The 18,536-nt window shown below is 40.8% G+C and overlaps 1 protein-coding gene across 1 annotated transcript in view; it reads right to left on the bottom strand.

Annotated features, from left to right (window-relative positions):
• CDH2 (cadherin 2) overlaps nucleotides 1-18,536 on the bottom strand; it is a 222,125-nt gene that overhangs the window by 24,349 nt on the left and 179,240 nt on the right. The window contains exons 8-14 of the mRNA XM_040984837.1: nucleotides 13,713-13,850; nucleotides 12,873-13,058; nucleotides 10,132-10,385; nucleotides 8,052-8,194; nucleotides 5,588-5,821; nucleotides 5,041-5,274; nucleotides 3,043-3,182 (exon numbers count right to left, since the gene is read on the bottom strand). Of these exons, the coding sequence (XP_040840771.1) occupies nucleotides 3,043-3,182; nucleotides 5,041-5,274; nucleotides 5,588-5,821; nucleotides 8,052-8,194; nucleotides 10,132-10,385; nucleotides 12,873-13,058; nucleotides 13,713-13,850 (1,329 nt within the window). The remainder of the gene's footprint in view (nucleotides 1-3,042; nucleotides 3,183-5,040; nucleotides 5,275-5,587; nucleotides 5,822-8,051; nucleotides 8,195-10,131; nucleotides 10,386-12,872; nucleotides 13,059-13,712; nucleotides 13,851-18,536) is intronic.

Genomic DNA, 18,536 nt, shown 5'->3' with positions numbered 1-18,536 from the left:
TCTCTCTGGACCTCCATTTTTTATTTATTTATTTATTTATTTATTTATTTATTTATTGCAGAACCCTATTATACCAATGATGTTCCAGTTATCACTATGCTTACTGAAGCTTCACTAAATAAGGTACAGGCTTATGCCCTCAAGATTATGCAGGATGATGTTAGTTAACTTCATACTGTTCTAAATTTCCCATTTTTCTTCCTGCTGTTGATTTTGTTTTATGGCTTTTCATTTAATGGGATGTATGGGAACTGTTTAATACAGATTATCATATCCAGAAGTGGAGATACAAGGCAGTATGGATCTCTACTTCCAAATGAAAGATGGAGTCCCAATGAAACTGTTACATATATCTTGACAATAGGATGGACTCTCTGCCATTGTTCATACACTAAAATAGCAGGATGATGTGCTTATGACTGTTTATGAAGGCTATGCTACCACAACATGAAGGGAATCAGCGGAGCTGAGGGGTCTTGGGGAGGGGGAAGGGAAATCCTAGAATCTATGGAACTGTATCATAAAAAAAAAGGAAAATATTAAAAAGAATTAAATGAAACATAAATAACGGAAGTGGAAGATTTACAAGAATATGTGATCAACACACATGTGTTGATCTTAAACAGAGCTTAAGGAAGTGAAAGGACAGGTTAATTAAGGATTAAGCCAAACATGAGTTTTTAATATTCAGATATTTATGAGAAATTTATGTAAGAAACCCTGGGGTATATTTATAGAACCACTTTAAAACAGCTTTACACACTTGAGTCAAATTTTCGATATGTTTTAAATACATGTCTCTTATAAACGATGATTTAGGTAATGTAAACTACGCTTGGAACCCGCATCAGAAGGGTGTGAGTCCTGGCTTTGCTAGTTACAATGGCAAAGAAAACTGCACAGCATTCTGTAAAAGCCAAACTGAAAACCGGAATGGGTTGCTGCAAGGATTTAAACACAACAATGGATGGAATGTGCTTTGTGAACTGCAATGTGATCTGTCATTTGCTTGAGGGAGTCAAGGGGAAAGCCATGTCCACAAAACTTGCTCTTACTCATGTTAGCAGTCCTGTCACTTATATTAGCGTATACACACACACACACACACACACACACACACACACACGCCTAAGGCAATGAATTTTAATTTAAAAGTTTATAAATAGAAATATTAATCCATAAATTGTCAAAAAATATGAATATAATTTTAAAAGTTTTATTGGAAAGGCAGATACACAGAAAGAAGGAGAGACAGAGAGAAAGATCTTCCCCATGCTGATTCACTCCCCAAATGGCTGCAATAGCCAGAGCTGTGCCAATCTGAAGCCAGGAGCCTAGAGCCTTTTCTAGGTCTCCCACTCAGGTACAGGGTCTCAAGGCTATGGGTCATCCTCAACTGCTTTTCCAGGCAACAAGCAGGGAGCTGGATGGGAATGGGGGCCACCAAGAAAGAAACTGGCATCCAAATGGGATCCCAGCACATTCAAGGTGAAGCCTTTAGGCGCTAACGGCTACCATGCTGGGCCCAAAATATAAAATTTTAATTTATAAGTTATTTTACCAATAAATGCGCTTTGATTTATTAAAGCACTTAATTATAAATAGCCAACCCAAGAGCCTTGGGTTCTTTTTTCAAACTTCTATACCCACTTTTAATATTGGTAGGTAGATATGTTTAAGGAATGTCTCCCGTAGTAATACTACATAAAGGTATCTTATGGATTACAGAAACATCTTATAGGTAATTTTGAGGAGAACTGTATCACATTAAATTAAGTTGTGATAACAGACAGAGCTGTCTTAAAATCCATGTCTATTACTTCCTGGATATTTGTCTTTGTAGAATCAAACCACTGTGAGATTCCCCAGGGCAGGTATTTGTTAATTCTGTTCAATTCTGAACTGTTAGGGGTTAAAATAGTATCATGAACACTTTTTCTGCCATTTTTGTAAATAAACATACAGATTCCAGTGTATAAAACAGTTTAATTCCTATTTTGGAAAAAAAACATATAAACAAAAGTATTAAAGGAGAGTTATTATTTACAAAGTATTTATTATTGTTACAAAAATATTACAAATATTATTAGTCCAAGAATCACTAACATTGAGTTCCTGGCACCTTTAGTTGGCTCAGTCCAGCATGTGGAGAATGAACCAGCAGATGGGAAATCTCCACTTGTGTTTGTCTCTTTCTCTCACTTTCAAATGCAGAAAGTAAATAAAACCTTTTTTGATAACATAAAGTCTCCCATTTGAGTGTCAGGGGTCTAACTACTTGATCCTCATGCCTCATCCACCACTGACCTGAGGATGTGCTGGCAGGCAGCTTAGACGGGAGCAGAGCTGGAGCTGCGGCCTGGAGACAGCACACAGGTGTGCTTAGCAGCTTTTCATCTTCATTCTTACTGCCCAAGATCTGTCCCAAGTGGCTTTTATTATCGTTATTAAAAATTTATTTTCTTAAAAGCAGGGTTTCAGAGAGGGAGAGACAGGCAGACAGCCAAATACACACATATGCACACAAACACCCACATACAGAAAGAGAGAGCAAGATCTTCCATCTTCTGGGTCACTTCTCAATTGGCCACACTGTCCAGGGTTGGGCCATGCTGAAGTCTTGGTAACCAGGTGACTTCACCCAGGTAACCCAAATGGGTGCAAAGGTTCAAGCACTCGAGCCACGTTCCACTGCTCTCCCAGGTGGGAGAGTGGCACAAAACTAGACTGGAAATGGAGCAGGTGGGACTTAAACTAGCGCCTATGTGGGATGCTGGCGCTGCAGGTGGCAACTTAATCCACTGTACAACACTAGTCTCTAACCCAAGTTAATTATTTTTTTAAACAAGATAAACACAATTACATATAACATCTTGAAAAAAAAAGTGCAACACATAGAGGATAGAATTTATCAAGTGAATGATAGCATAACACGAAAGGTACCCGACACCATTTCTTATTATGTATACTAACATTTTTCCTATCATTTCATTTATATAGTCATACTAAAATTTTCTTTCAAAGACTTAAATTATTGCTCACCTGGTCTTCTTCTCCTCCACCTTCTTCATCATATTTCAGAATATTATCTCTTACATCATCTTCTGGATCGATTAAAAGTTGCTTGGCCTGGCGTTCTTTATCCCGGCGTTTCATCCACACCACAAACATCAGAACAAGGACTAGGCGGGACAACATGAAAAGCGAACAAAAACAACCCATCAGACATCATGTTGAAAAGCTGGCCTGTGGTTTTAAATAATTTATACTGAAAGAGGTCAAACGTCCATATTCTTTTTTTTTACCCTCCTGTCCATTTCTAACCTCACATCAACAGAGGCAAGAGAAAGCCTGCTTGAGTACAGGCAGAGTGAAGACCCAGTCTCCAGTTTCTGGCACCTGTGAGTTCATAGGGGATTGTCTCTGTGCTCAGTTTTACCATCTACACAAAGGGCCAATAACCTTTTTCTCTGTGCACTTGGGCTCCATAGAGGAAAGACAGTTATAGACAGCAAGCAGCAGGAACTTGGGACAGTTAGCCGCTGTTTTATTCAGGTTGGTGAATCACCACCAGATTCTCCAATTCACAGAGAACGGTACCTCTCCTGGGGACCACAGGCCTCCCCAGGTGACCTGGCATTTGAGTTCTGACTCTCAGAAACTAGAGCATTTCTGCCACACTGTTTTGCATTTCCTTCACTATCAAACTGAATGCTTCAAGCAAGAAGTCTAAGAAACTAGGTGGCGGGCCAATAACGTTAGGCTTCACATTTAGGTGCGAGGGCTAGAACCATGTATTTTCCAGAGAGTGGATGTTAACATCAGTACCAAGTCACCGTGCTTCAAAATGTCAGCGTCCCTTCTTCTCACCATGATCCATCAGACCTAAGTCCTTCTTGATCGGGTTGACATATGTGCCACATTTCCATAGACATGAAAACAAGGACTCCAGTGCATATCTAGGAACCAATCCTCTCTAAAGTCTAGGGGATCCATTTACAGTCTGAAACAAAAGATTTAATGACTCCCATTGGAGCACATTTTTATTATTGGCCGTAAAAGTAAATATCCTCCTTTTAAGACCAGATACATGATCTCATTTGCCATTGTTCCAGGGCTAAATCTAGCAAGTGGATTATTAGTACAGCACGCAGGTTTCAAATTATAGCCAAAGTAGTCTCCACACAGGAAGTAAAAAATGCTTAGGCTTCTGTGGTAATTGCTTAGAATAAAGGGACAGAATTCTAAATTACCAGAACACTTGTAAATGGAGGAAACATAAAAGAAATGGCCAACATTTTCAAGGAAGTGATTGGTGCATAGCATGATCGCACAATAAACTAAGTCCTGCTGCTATTCCACAATAAACTGCAGGGCCCAGGCAATTTATTCTTCTAACCTACATACTCAGAAGTGGTTCCTAAGTACTTTCCAGTGGTTAATTTCTTGCATTCCATTGAACCAAAGATTGCAAAATATCTTAGAAAGGAGCAAGTCCTTAATCTACATTTTTTAAAGACGGACAATTTATTGAGCTGTGTAATCATTTCTATTATCAAATGTGAAGTACAATCTCTCACTATTTTGCTCAGCCCTTTAGAAACAAATACCTGAATCCTCGCATGACTGCAGCAAGTTGCTGACTGCGCTTTTTGTGAAAGAAAGCAATATATTTATTTTCCTAAATCATCAACTACGTGCCATAAATTCATACTCCCATCACACGTGCTCAAACTTAGGACTGTTTAACGTTCTTCCATGAAAAGTATTTGTTAGAACTCCCCAAGCCATCAGCATCAGAAAACAGTAAGGGGCCACGAAGAAGCATTTGGATGATGCTTTTGGCAAATATGCAAGTGCTTCAGACAGTGCTCTGGGTTCTCAGTACTATTACAATTTTAAGTTGGATCTGATTGTCTCCTGTACTACTGGTCAAAGACAGTTGCTACATTACTTTTCCGGGCAATGACAAGAGGTGACTTGGTTGATCACCCTGTGGATGAAAGGCATTAACGTTCAAGAGACAATGAAGGCACTCACTCAGCAGGATAATGATGCAGAGCAGGATGGCAATGATGGCTCCGGTGCCCAGCCCTGCACCCACAATCCTGTCCACATCCGTGCAGTCCCCGTTGGAGTCACACTGGCACACCTTCACACGCAGAATGGAAGTGTTGGATTTGGGAGGATTACCCGAATCTGTGATCACGATGGGAACCTCATAGATACCAGCCTCAAGAAATTTTATCTTCAAATTCAGCTGAGCAAAATCACCTATGTGAAAAAAGAAAATCAAACCCTCACAATGTAATAATTAGTACCTACTAGAATTAAAAATGCTTAGCATTTTCTAAAGTGTATTAACTGCTTAATTGTAAACATGAAGATTACAACTGCATTCATTGGGAAACTGGTGTTTGTGGGGGAGGGTAAGAATTGGGGACATTTAATATCTTACTTAAGCTTTCAAGTAGCTTTTAAAACATGTTTAATGAGAAGATGATGAAGCACTTAAAAATTAACTTTTCATATTAGGCTTCAAAACCTCTTAACTGTACATATATCCAAATAATTAACCTATTCTTACCATTAAGCCGAGTGATGGTCCAATTTCTCTTAATAGTCACTGGAGACAGAGGAAGATCAAACGCAAATGGTCCAGCATTTGGATCGATGTCATAATCAAGTGCTGTGATGTTAATTGAATTGGGGTCTGGAGTTTCACAAGTCTCTGCCTCTTGAGGTAGCACTTGGGGGGCATTGTCATTAATATCAAGTAAATAGATCTGCAGTGTTCCTGTTCCACTCATAGGAGGGATTCCTTAAAAGGGAGAAAAGTCACACATTGGCATGGAGTAAGAGTCTCCTCGATGAGCCCCAATTACAATGAAATTTTCAAAATTTTCCAACTGTCATTCCCTTATCACCAAGCAACCTTGTTAACATGGGAAGAGTGTTTTTGGAGCAAGTCCACTTCCTGCTTCCTCCCAGCTCAGCCCTCCCTGCTACTCCAACACCTGGCAGGAGCTCAGGGTGGTGACGGCGCTTTCCCTGGCCTTGCTGTCTGTTACCTGGGGCCAGCACATCATATTTTCCCAGGCACTGTGGGGAAGGTCAGAGAGGCAGACACAGGCTCAATATCTTGTGGCCCCTTCTTTGGGCGGCGAATCAAGATGTGTGTAGGCAAGCACCTAAGAATGCATGTAAGGCTTAAACACAGCCAGGATTCTGTTAACAGAGCCTACAGACCAATGACAGAGAATCAAAGATCTCATGTCAGAAGGCATACCACAGAAAAAACTGATCAGTGCAGATCCGTCTGCTCTGCTTGAGAAAGGAGGAGGCTTCTCTGTGGATGTTGTTTCATTGCAACCCCAAGAAGTAGGTTTAAATGATGAGGAATTGAAGCAGGTGTGAACTACTTATAATTACATATTCCTGGACAAAGAGTTGCTACTGAAGACTGACCTTCATGACCTAAATCTATTCTCACCGCATTGTAAAATGTTGTCAGTACCATGGCATATCATAATGCAGTCTTTGGCTTTCACTATGTTACAAATTCTCATACGTACAAGCCAAATATATGTGTAATGTATACATAAATAATATTGTATACTGAAACACAGGTTTAAGGGACCCGCTGAAGGCCATGCACCTAGGAAGGTATACACATACTCCTGGAAAAAGGAGCACAAATGTCTGCCGCCCGCTGCGATGTCAGGATGTCTCAGAGAGGGCAGGCCAAGGGAAGGGCACATGCCTCTTAGGATACTCCAACTCCGCTAGGATACCTGATAACTGGAGATGCTTTCACATTTATCAGCATATTTAAAATTGTCTGATTCTTATGACAATGCTAGAACAGGAAAGTGGCCAGATAACTGCTCAATAATGAAACTAAGGCGCACGCAGTTTCACCACTTGCTCAGTGAATTTAGAACTGAGGCTCCAAATTCAATCTTATAAATTCTAGTGCATTTACAAAGAATCACAGCTACATAGATTTAACAGTTCACTTCCCTCTCCTATCAAATGCCCTTTCAGTTAGAAAATAATCCCCCAGAGACTGCACTGTGGGCACAATGGGGCAAGCCTCTGTCAGTGAGGCAGAAATTCCCTAGGGGCACCGATTCAATTCCCAGTCGTTCAGCTCTGTACTAATGTGCCTGGGAAAGCAGCAGAAGATGGCCCAAGTCTTTGGGGCCCTGCCACTCTTAGGAAGACCTGGTCTTGGCTTTGGCCTTGCACAACTCCAGCTACTGAGGCCATTTAGGAAATGACTCATTCAATGGAAGGTCTAGCTCCCCATAAGTGCTTTCCAAGTAAATAATCTTAAAAGGAAAAAAAAAAAACCACACACACACACACACACACACACACACACACACACACACCACAATTCCCTTGGGTGCCTGAAAAACTTGGCTGTAACTCATCACTAGTATGCATACATATAATTTCACAGTTTTTCAAATCGTAACATAATAATTTGGGATATATTACTCGTAAGTTCCTGCACAGAGGGAAGCTATTGTTACACAAGGAAAAAAGACACTCATTCATGCTATGCTTTGACACAAGGCTGCACAGGCTGGTCTATGAAGTTCCATCACCGAACATGAATAGCAAGTCTGATATCAGCAAGAATATGAAATACTGCTGCATCCTTGTCACTATATGAATTTCCTATAGATCACATCCTATTCCTCATAGAGTGTGGCAGAGATTTGTGCTCCCTTTTTCAGGTGTGTGTGTGTGTAACAGAGAGAGAGAGACAGACAGACGGAGAGAGAGAGACAGAGAGAGAGAGAATGTGAGTCTTTCTAGCTGCATGACATTGAGCAGGTCACCTAACGAAATGTCCATGGAGGGTGTACAGACATGGATGACACACATTAGAGAAATAAAGGATGCATGTCATTGCAAGCCTCTTATAATTGGAAGATAAAAATCAATTCAATCTTGTAGTAAACCATGACAGTACAATGAGGCTGTCGTGTGAGAAACCAGTATGCAGGCTAGTACACAGAATATACTGAATTACATACCATTGTCAGATGCAAGGAAAGTAGCATTATATATGTTGTTCTTCACATGTGGTGATTCTCTGTCCAAAACAGCAATTGTAGTTATCTGTCCGTTGACAGGATCTATCTTAAGCCAATTGGCAGGATCAGATAATTTTGTGTATCTACAAAAATAAAGTTCGGTAAACTTAAATATTTTGATCCAAAACTTTAAAAATAGAGCATATTGTATAGGCTTAATTCAAAATGCAACCAGCTCATTAACTTGTATCTTTGCTGAAGATATTTAAAACACAGCGTTAATGAGGAAAAGCACTTTTGTGATAGTGATTTTTGGAGTCACACAGAGGCCATGCTTAGTCAGTCATGCAGCAAACATTCCACAGGTGTTTATGGGGCGACATAAAAAGCAACCTCCTGTGGGCTTTAGCAGACAGTGCACATTTCATTAGAGGCGCTTATCTACCTGAACAAATAATAAAACAGCTCAAACATAACCTCTAAATAAGCAGTCACTCTGATATATAGGACGCAATGTTAAGTTACAAGAGAAGTTGAATTCTGTTTCATAGGGTACTCCTAAAACTTCTCCTTCCTTCTCATGACAGAGAGGAAGTCACACTGGAGAATTTCCAGAATCGCATTAAGATTTCCGGTATTCGGCCAAGGGTTCGCTCTCCTTTCCACAGAAGTTCCATCCTCGTGAGCCCTTGTCAACAGGTTCATCAGCTTAAACTCCTTCGGGGTGTGGCTGTACTTTTCAAGGTATGGCAACACATGGAGACCGAACAAAAGATGTTGTTCTGATAGGGAGCCACTGAACAATTTTGATTTTGACTTTAATGTGCGGAGAAAAGGTGAATGAGCGCAGTTATCTGTGCACTGCAGTTCTGAATTAATTTTAAAAATTATCATCACCAACTATGGATAACAGTCATATTGAGTATGCTCGGCTAACTACCTACTCTCTCATCATGAAGGATAAATTAGATTGTGCTGAGGTTGGAAATCTTTGCAGATACATCTTACAAATTCTGTAATTACTGCATAGGTCAAAGATAAAAATAATTAGCTCTTAGGTTTTGAATGCATTTTCCTTTCTACCTGAGGTGTGGAAAATAGAAATGTTATGTTGTTGTTTGTGAACGTCTTCTATTTATTTACTGTGGAAACTTTTCTGGGTGTTTAAATGCTAATGCAAAATTTTTATTCAATTTATTTTTAAAGGAGAGAAGGCAGAAGCAAAGGATGCTTCATCAGCTGTTGAAGATATCATGACAATAGGATGCTGCACTCTCCGCCATTGCCCATGCCTAAAATGTCAGGAAACACTTCAATAGTGGCATGATGGACTTGGGACTGGTCATGAAGGATTATTTATTGTAATACTAGAGGGGAAATCAGCAGGTGGGAAGAGGGAATTTGGGGAGGGGAAATCCCAGAGCCTATGGAACTGTGTCATAAAATAAATTGTTTCATCAAATTATGCATGAGTAGATCATTCTTACATTTGCTATTTATCATTAGTTTATGAGGAAGGCATTTCATCAGAGAAATTTACAGTATCTTGGAAAATGTTCACATCTTTACGAGATTTTTCTGTAAGTCTTGAAAAACTGAAGAAGCATTTTTAAAAATAAATATGGGAAGAGTGTTTGGCACATGATTTAAGACATAGCTTGGAGTGTTTGCATCTTGGAGTGCTTGGTTCGGATTCTAGCTTCCTGTTAGTGGGAAACAGCAGGTGATGAGTGACGCGGTTGGGTGTCTGTTGCCCGTAGGAGTGTCCCTGACCAGGTTCCTGGCCAGACTTGACTTCAGCACACTTCAGGCCGCAGCTGATGTGGGCATTCGGGGAGTAAATCAATGGATGGAAGATTTCTCTCTCTCATCCATTATTTGTTTCCTTAAGAATCTGGCTACTACATGTAAGATTTGAAAAAGATTCAAATACAATTAACAAATCTAAAATAAAAGTATCTTGTAATACATAGCTTGGGTTCAAATCAAAATTTCTTATTCAAATGACAACTTAACCATCTTGATAGCAGAGTGTAGAATGCAATGTAAATGACACAATACCATAAATGATGTTTCTTACCTAATATTCTGCTGCATGTATCGATCTGGGTCTTGAGCAGTGAACGTTGTCAACATTGTACTTGCATGAAGGCCTTCCTCTTGGCGAATGATCTTAGGATTTGGGGCAAAATATGGGTTTTCGTTTACATCAATAACTGTAACAGACACAGTTGCAGTTGACTGGGGTGGGTGCTGGATTCCCTTGGCTAATGGCACTTGGTTTTCTGCAGCAACAGTAAGGACAAACATCCTATTTGTTTCAAAGTCAATTGGCTGAAACAGAAAAGGGAAGAAATAGTATTTTTTTTGGTGAAAATAGGAAAGCTTGATTTCTGTAGTTTATTGTCCAACTTTATTTAACTCCATTTATTCTTAATAAATTATTTCCAATGTATTAATTTTTTTGTTGCCTACACCACAATGTTTCCTTCAAATTCCTGGAAAACATGCATTATTATGGTCAATGACTGCAAGATTTATCCTAATTTAGACTATTGGGGGGGGGTACTTTTACGAGCTATGTTCACAAAATAATGCAGTTGTCTTCTACACAGATCTGTTGATTTAGGCACAACTGAAAAGTTGATTATTCTTAAAAACAAGTCCATTGGCCCAAAATGTTAAATATTGTGAGATATGATGAGAGGATAGTCTAGAGAATACTCTCCAATACAAGTAAAAGGAAAAGCTGTTACCAGTCTCTGACGAATTAGAAAGAACAAGAATAAAAAATAAAACAAAACAAAATAGAAAACTGGCATGTCACATTTTTTCCAGAAAGTTAAACTTAACTGATTGAAAAGTCTCTTTCATAATCTGATTATGAAATTTGGATTATACAGCACGTACATGCACACACATCAACCTCTAATGTAACTAAGTGTTTTCTGCTCCTTTCTCTTACTTCAAGTAAAACGGACTGTTTTCTAAAATAATTTTATATATCTTATGGGTTTGGAACAATTCCAGTCCTAAGAAGAGCAAGCTAGATTAATGCAATGCACGAATAACCCTTCATGCAAACGCTAACTTCCAACGTGCTTTGAAGAATTCTGTCACTTGAATGTCACAGGAGTCGTGGAATCAGCCTGGACTTTCACTCTCACTTTCTACTGATCACCCTCCACGGGCGATGCAATGTGGCCACTAGGCCGTAACAGGAACAAAAAGCTGAGCTCTCCTGCCCTCACCCTCAGCCCAAGAACACTCAAGCACTGAAGCCACATAAGCAGCGCCCAACACATCAGTTTCCTAAGCCAGACCACACCTCCTCACACACAGCTCTTCCTCAGTCCTCACACACAGCTCTTCCTCAGTACCTCCACTCAACTTCCTTTTCTCAAGCATTTAAAATAAGATGGGAAAGAAGCCTGAAAGGAAAATCACAATATCGTATGCCTTGGGGTGCTCTCATCAGTCACCTGCAATAAGCACCTCCCCACCATGCAGCATGTATATAGGCTATATGGTACCTGCAGTTCTCAGTCCTTTAATAGATGTGCCCATCACTTATCTGACAACCACTCTGTGACCTGAGCAATAATCAACCTCAGTGTCTGCTTGAGCAGCTTCAGGACAGAGCTGGTGTCCAAAAACAGACAGCCAGGCTGGTTGCTCTTAACCACGTCATATCTGTTCAGAGTTTCCAAGCCTCATCTCACTCCACTCATGCATGTACAGAATTCTTGGCAACCGGCACCTGTGTGCACCTTTCTGTGAACGGCTAACTTCGGCTCACTTCCACATCAAGAGGGCTTGTGTGGGAGGTAAAAAGCTGGGTCTCCCCACACAGCATTTCAAATGTAGGGATGTTTGCTTTAATGGACTTTTACTGACATAGTTTTGCATTTATTATAACTGAAGAACATCTCCTTTGTTTCTAGCCTTCAATTGTTTTGCTTGGTTCTTTTTTTGAAAATTAAAGATCAAAGAACCAATTTCTTAAAATCTTGAAAGCAGCACTTAAGAGAGTGATGCAACTGCAAAGCTTTTTAAAAATGAAGACCCTCTTTTTACCTACTTATTCCATTTCATTTCTATGATAATTTCTGGTTTGTTCACCGTCTGCCAATACTCCAGCAGCTGTGAACACAGGACAGCAGATGCACTGCTTCGTTCCCCTCAGCTCCCAACTGGAGGTAGAAACTTGACAATGCAGTTCAACATTAGGATGTCAACAGTCTTGGCAGCTGGCACTGCTGAGGCCAGGCCTTGCTCAGGACTGATCCACTCCTTGCACTTATTAAAAAAATAATGTTATTCTAGTGGTAATGGAAGATGACCTATGTGAGCATCAATGTAAACAAACATTGGCAAATACTGCCTCGCCCCCTTAGATAGGATGCTACATTTACCGATCAGGTGGCCCGGCTGCTTTGTGGTGCACTGTGTTGGGTCTGTGAAGCCAGTGGCCCCTAAATGGAGCTCTGGTTTGAATCTGAGACACAATGCCTTTGACCCACAGCCTTGCTAACGCATGTGGGAAGGAAGCAGGAGCAGAAGGCCCCAGTGTCTGAGCCTTTGCCACACATGGGGGTGCGGGACACAGTGTTCAGATTCTGAGCTTAGACCCTGACTCAGACCTGTCAGAGGTACTCAGAGAGTGAACCAACGGATTTCTCTCTCCATACACGTTTCACGTAAATGAATAATTTCTTAGATGGAGGAAAATAAGCCCTGAGATTTAACAGTGAACGAGGCGGTTGTTGAGCAGCTGTCACAATGCTCTGACGACACATCAGTGCTCTCAGACACACTTACTTTCACCACAGTGACCAGTCCATCGTTGCTGTTCGGATCAGTCTGAATGGCAAAGCGGCCAGTTGGATCTCCACCACTGATCCTGTACGCTGCATTCCAGGCTGGTGTATGGGGCTGATCCTTGTCGGTCACAGTCAAATTGGCTACAATGACATCTACCCTGTTCTCGGGGACTTCGCCATAGAACTACAAGGAAGGCAAAACTCAGTCACAGGAGTGCCGTGGACCACGGAAGGACATTTGTTTAGAGGACTACCTGGCTCTCATTTTACTGCCCCATTAAATCTTTATTATTCCCACTAAATGAGGAGATCAGTAATGCAGGTCATCACAGCATTTATGCTGGACTTTAAAAATATTATAACATTTTCCAGTAGCCCATTTCCCCCCAAATTATGTTACAGTTTCATTAATATTAAAATTAGCATCCATTTGTGAAGATCTGGGTGATGAATGTGGGAGTTAAGAGAAAGGACTTGGCTATGGGAAATAATTCACCTGCAATACAGGTAATTATATGCTGACGAAAATGCACGCATAAATCAGTTGAGTGGCTCATGTACCTGAAAATATTTGCAAGTATTTTGTTGTACCAGCATAAAGTATTTTAGGACATATTTCCAGGCAATGTATTTTAATAACTGTATCAGTAATTTGGACACCAAGAGAAAATAAATTAGTCGGACATGTCATGTAAAGGCTTGGGGACAGAAATGTCCTAGTCAGTAGCTGTTCAGTTACGCAAGTTGCACCTCCACCAAATACATTCATTATTCACAACAAAACTTCTCAGTAAAACGGCACTGACCTACGGTTCTGTGAGTGACGGGCTGCACTTACCGTCATGGCCATAAACTCAGGAGGATTGTCATTGACATCTGTCACGGTGATGACGGCTGTGGCTGTGTTGGAAAGGCCATACGTGGGATTGCCTTCCATGTCTGTAGCTTGAATTATTAATGTATACTGCTGCACTTTCTAAAAAAGATATCACCATAACTGCATTAGTGATTCCTGCAGTCTGCAGTTCTTTATCACACACTGAGAGCACAGGACCATTCGTTCTGACTGACACATCTTGAAACTTCCCAAGTGGAATTTGCACTAACAGGAGGCACGGGTCTGGTCATCCTGTGTACCTTTATTCTGGCTGGCAGACACACACGGAGACACGAAATTCACAATTACCCCAAACCAACCCTCCCCCAGCCTCTGGTGTTCACAAACTGATCAAGCACTGGTTTCATTTACTCTCTCATATGTTCGTTTCTACCCAGGGTATTAGGGTCCTAAAGACAGCTGGAAAACCTTACGAGAGGGAGGGGAAAGTACATACAATTCACCAAGCATATATGTCTTGCTTTTACATATTCATAACCATTTATTCTTTGTCATAGGACTCACATAACACACAATACTCCATAGTAATTCCTATTATTATGTACTATTACAGTATATAAAAGGGATATATTCTTAAAATCAAAAACTAAATGGTTTGTTTTTACAAAGAGATATATTCCTTTTTTAAAGATTTATTTTTTTCATTGTAAAGTCAGATATATAGAGAGGAGAAGAAACAAAGAGAAAGATCTTTCATCTTTTGATTCACTCTCCAAGTGGGTGCAATGGCTGGAGCTGTGCCAATCCAAAGCCAGGAGCCCGGAGCCTCTTCTGGGTCTCCCATGCCGGTGCAGGGTCCCAAGGCTTTGGGCCATCCTCAACTGCTTTCCCAGGCCACAAGCAGGGAGCTGGATGGGAAGTAGAGCTTCCAGCAGTAGAACTAGTGCCATTATGGAATCCCAGTTCAAGATAAGAACTTTCGGGCCCGGCGCGGTGGCGCAAGTGGTTAAGTCCTCGCCTTGCACGCCCGGGATCCCATATGGGCGCCGGTTCTAATCCCGGCAGCCCCGCTTCCCTTCCAGCTCCCTGCTTGTGGCCTGGGAAAGCAGTCGAGGACGGCCCAAAGCTTTGGGAACCTGCACCCGCGTGGGAGACCCAGAAGAGGCTCCTGGCTTCGGATCGGCATAGTATCGGCCCGTTGCGCTCACTTGGGGAGTGAATCATCGGATGGAAGATCTTCCTCTCTGTCTCTCCTCTCTGTATATCCGCCTTTCCAATGAAAAAATAATAAAAATAAATCTTTAAAAAAAAAGATAAGAACTTTGGTTGCAAGGCTACCGCGCCAGGTTCAAAGAGATGTGTTCTTAAATAAATTCAAAAATGAATTAAACAGTTTGTTGTTACAACTATATATCCTGAAAAACAGTAGGTATTACATAATTGCACCATTAACAGTCTGGTAATTGGTTGTGACATAGAGTTCAAGCCTTGTACACAAGTCTACAATGGACACAGATATGGGCACATTCCCATGTACATGATTGGCATCAGGCAGATACCACTTACGTCCAAATTCCAAACTATTGTAAAGTGAACCAAATTATACTGCAGCATTCCTATATGAAAATCTTGATTCTGTCTAGGTAACTGCAGATGTACTGACCAACCAAGTTTTCCACTAGGAAAAACTAATCACAAATAATACCTAAAATCCCTGGGAATGTGTGTTGAAACTGGCACACATGAAAAATACAGGCCATTTTCAAAAATGTTAGAATGTTCTGAACAAACTCATTTCTTCCTATGAAAATAAACTGTCACTGGAGAGAGAGTGGTTTTTCCCTGATTCTAAATATAGCTAGCCTTATGAATGGTCATTCTGAAGGGATTTCGGGAGCTTGGATAGAACAGACACAAATTATAGCTTTTGATTTAGCTGTGAGAGAGAAGGGCAGGGAAAGAATGGAGTAGGAGGGAAAGTCAGATCTCACACTTTGGACCTTTATTCTGTCTACGCAAGCGTCAATCATTTGCACTTATTTTACTTATTTTTGCCTTCCTAAAAGAGAAAAAATCCCACGCTGTTCTGAGTGAAAAACAAACCACAAAGGAGCAGAGCTGGTGGAGTCATTTACATTTTCCTTCATTCCTAAAACCTCACTGTGATGTCTACAGTAGTTTACAATTTCTCAATGGTTTCCTTTTCCAACCAAGATTGCCGCTTCAGCTCAATGCCTTCACGCCTAGGGAGGGGAATTATTGGTAGGGCACTATTTTAGTCTTCCAGTTCAAAACCATAGAAATAAAAATTCGCTATTTCTTTTAAAATGTCATTTTTGCAAGCTGCTGTTAACAGATCCAGATAATAATCTCTAAAGGAAAGGAAAATTGCAGTTTGTTTTTCAAGAAGATACAATAGTAACACAGATATTATACAGAGATATGGCTCTTTCCAATTTCTGTTCCACATAGTTAAAATTACATCAGCCTATGCTGAAGTAATATAATTTTCCAGTGAACTGAAATACTGGGATCAGCAGTAACTGATAGCTGAAAGTCCCTACTGCTTTATTCTGGTCTCAAAATCTTTAGGTCACTGGTTACATGGTAGCATAACTAACTAATCCTCCACCCTCACCACCAGTATCCCATATACCCGCGGCACCAGCATCAACTCGAGTCCCGGCTATTCCACTTAACTCCAACTCCTTGCTAACAGCTTGGGAAAGCAGTGAAGGATGGCCTGAGATCTTGGGTTCCTGCATGCCCATGGGAGACCTGGCTCCCAGCTTTGGACCGGCCAGGTCTAGTTGAAGTGGCCATTTGAGGAGTGAACCAGCAGAAAGAAGACCTATCTTTCCCACTCCTCTTTCCCTGTAACTCTGGCTTTCATGTAGAATAAAATAAATCTTAGAGAAAATGTTTAGGTTACAAAAAAAAACTTATTTCTAAATTGCAGTGTCTCTTTAAATATATATTCACTTTGTAAACCACATGACCTTCATTTTAAAATTCCTGGTTGGTAAAACATTCTTACATTGAGTATGGAAGACTCAACAGCCTCTATTTTGGAAAACCAAGCTCTCCAGAACATCTTGACTGATTTAGTCATTGGACATCTGGTTCTAAATGACTGACATTTAGATTTTTTCCTCAATCCCCATGACTCCACATCTGATCAGGAAGATTCTTGCTTAAAGACTTCCTCTCTGGATGGAGTAAAACCTCCACTCACCTGCTTCCTCTTAATCCTCCCCTCTCTGATTCACCTGCTAATAAAAATTGATGTGTTTATATATTTTATTTGTTCTGTATTTATTGTCAAACGACTTTCACGATCCTATGCCACTGTAGCTGACAGTACCCTCTGCCTCAGTCAGCGGTTTGCAACCAGGATTATATCACCATCAAGGGACATTTTTGCTTGTCACGACTGGAGGATGTTGTCAACATCCAAGTGCAGGAGCCAGGGAAGCTGCACCACAGGGAAGGGATGCACAGACAGAGCCCTGCAGTCCAGGAGATCGGGCTCAGAAGGCTCAGGTATTGTGTCTGAGCAACCCTGGGGCAGGGCAGAAAACCCTTCCTTTCCAAGGCAGAGCTTAGGAGTCTCCTTGGAGGTGATTTCTGAAAGTCTCAGAAGCCCAACGGCTTGAGTCCTCAGGACTCTGACGCCACAACACAACCTTTGTCTGTTACAAGTTGTAGTTCTGTTGGCATCTTACTAGGCAAGCAGGAACACACACCCCTCTCAGGGCCTTGGTTCACTTTTGTCACTAGTATTCAGCATGATAACTGACAAGCAATGAGCAAACAGCAGAGGTTTCTGAGTTTGTGGCTGGCTGGCTGGAAAACCTCAGGCTTCACACTACCTTATAAAACCATTTCAAGTTACGGGAAAATCTTCTTTTTTATTTATCTGGGAACTATAATTTATTTACTAACACATAAACCAGAAGCATGCACTAGCTCACTTTTCCCAAACTATAGCTATTGATATAAAACGTTCCCGATTCTGTCATGTCCTCATATTTCTATACCAAGAGTCATTTCCCATTTACTTTAGCATTAACTCTCTTTTTAAAGCTTAAATTAATTTATGATGAAAGAACCACAAACGGAAAATGGGCATCGCTTGCTGTAAATAAAAGTTGCACATAACACAATGTTTCCATTCTGGTGTCTCTGTTTGACAGAGTGGTTGTAAAAGGCTCGTGAGCTCATGTCCCTGGAGGATCTTGTTCATGTGCTGATGAAATCACACACGTGTGCCACGTACTTTCAAAGCTCAACTGGAGTGAATGAAGAGGTGAGGACACTTAATCTCTCATGTGGCAGACATTCACTAAATATGTAATAGATGCGAGTTAATGTACTGTTTACTTGGATAAAATAGCAAACACAAGCAGATAAACACTGCTTTATAAAGTGATGAAGACAGATAACAGTCCAGGTAAGAACGAATGCAAGGAACATTTGTTAGTAGTTCTCAAAGCCTGGAGAAAATAAAAGAAGTGCAAGAGGTGTTTTGGTGGTACCCAAGAAGATGACTGGATATACTAGGTGGATGGACACCACTGCACAGCAACAGGGAGTCAAAGTGACCTGCGGAGAAGGTACCGGTAATCCATAGCAGAAAATCCAGCATAGATTACTGGAGATGATTCATCTCCATTTGGATAGACTGGATAAGGGGATGGACAGTGAAACAGGAAGGAAATACAGGTTTGTGATCCTGTACAAATTCATACTTGATAAAGTGTAGGCTCCACTGCAAAGTAGGTTTGTACCTTACAGATTTTTAGCCTAGAGTCTTTTGTTTTT

Source organism: Ochotona curzoniae, unplaced genomic scaffold (genome assembly GCF_017591425.1).
Source record: "Ochotona curzoniae isolate NIBS_2020 unplaced genomic scaffold, NIBS_Ocur_1.0 contig_43, whole genome shotgun sequence".
Classification (NCBI taxonomy): domain Eukaryota; kingdom Metazoa; phylum Chordata; class Mammalia; order Lagomorpha; family Ochotonidae; genus Ochotona; species Ochotona curzoniae.
Note: the sequence above shows the minus strand (reverse complement) of the source record. Positions and strands in the feature narration are given on the sequence as shown.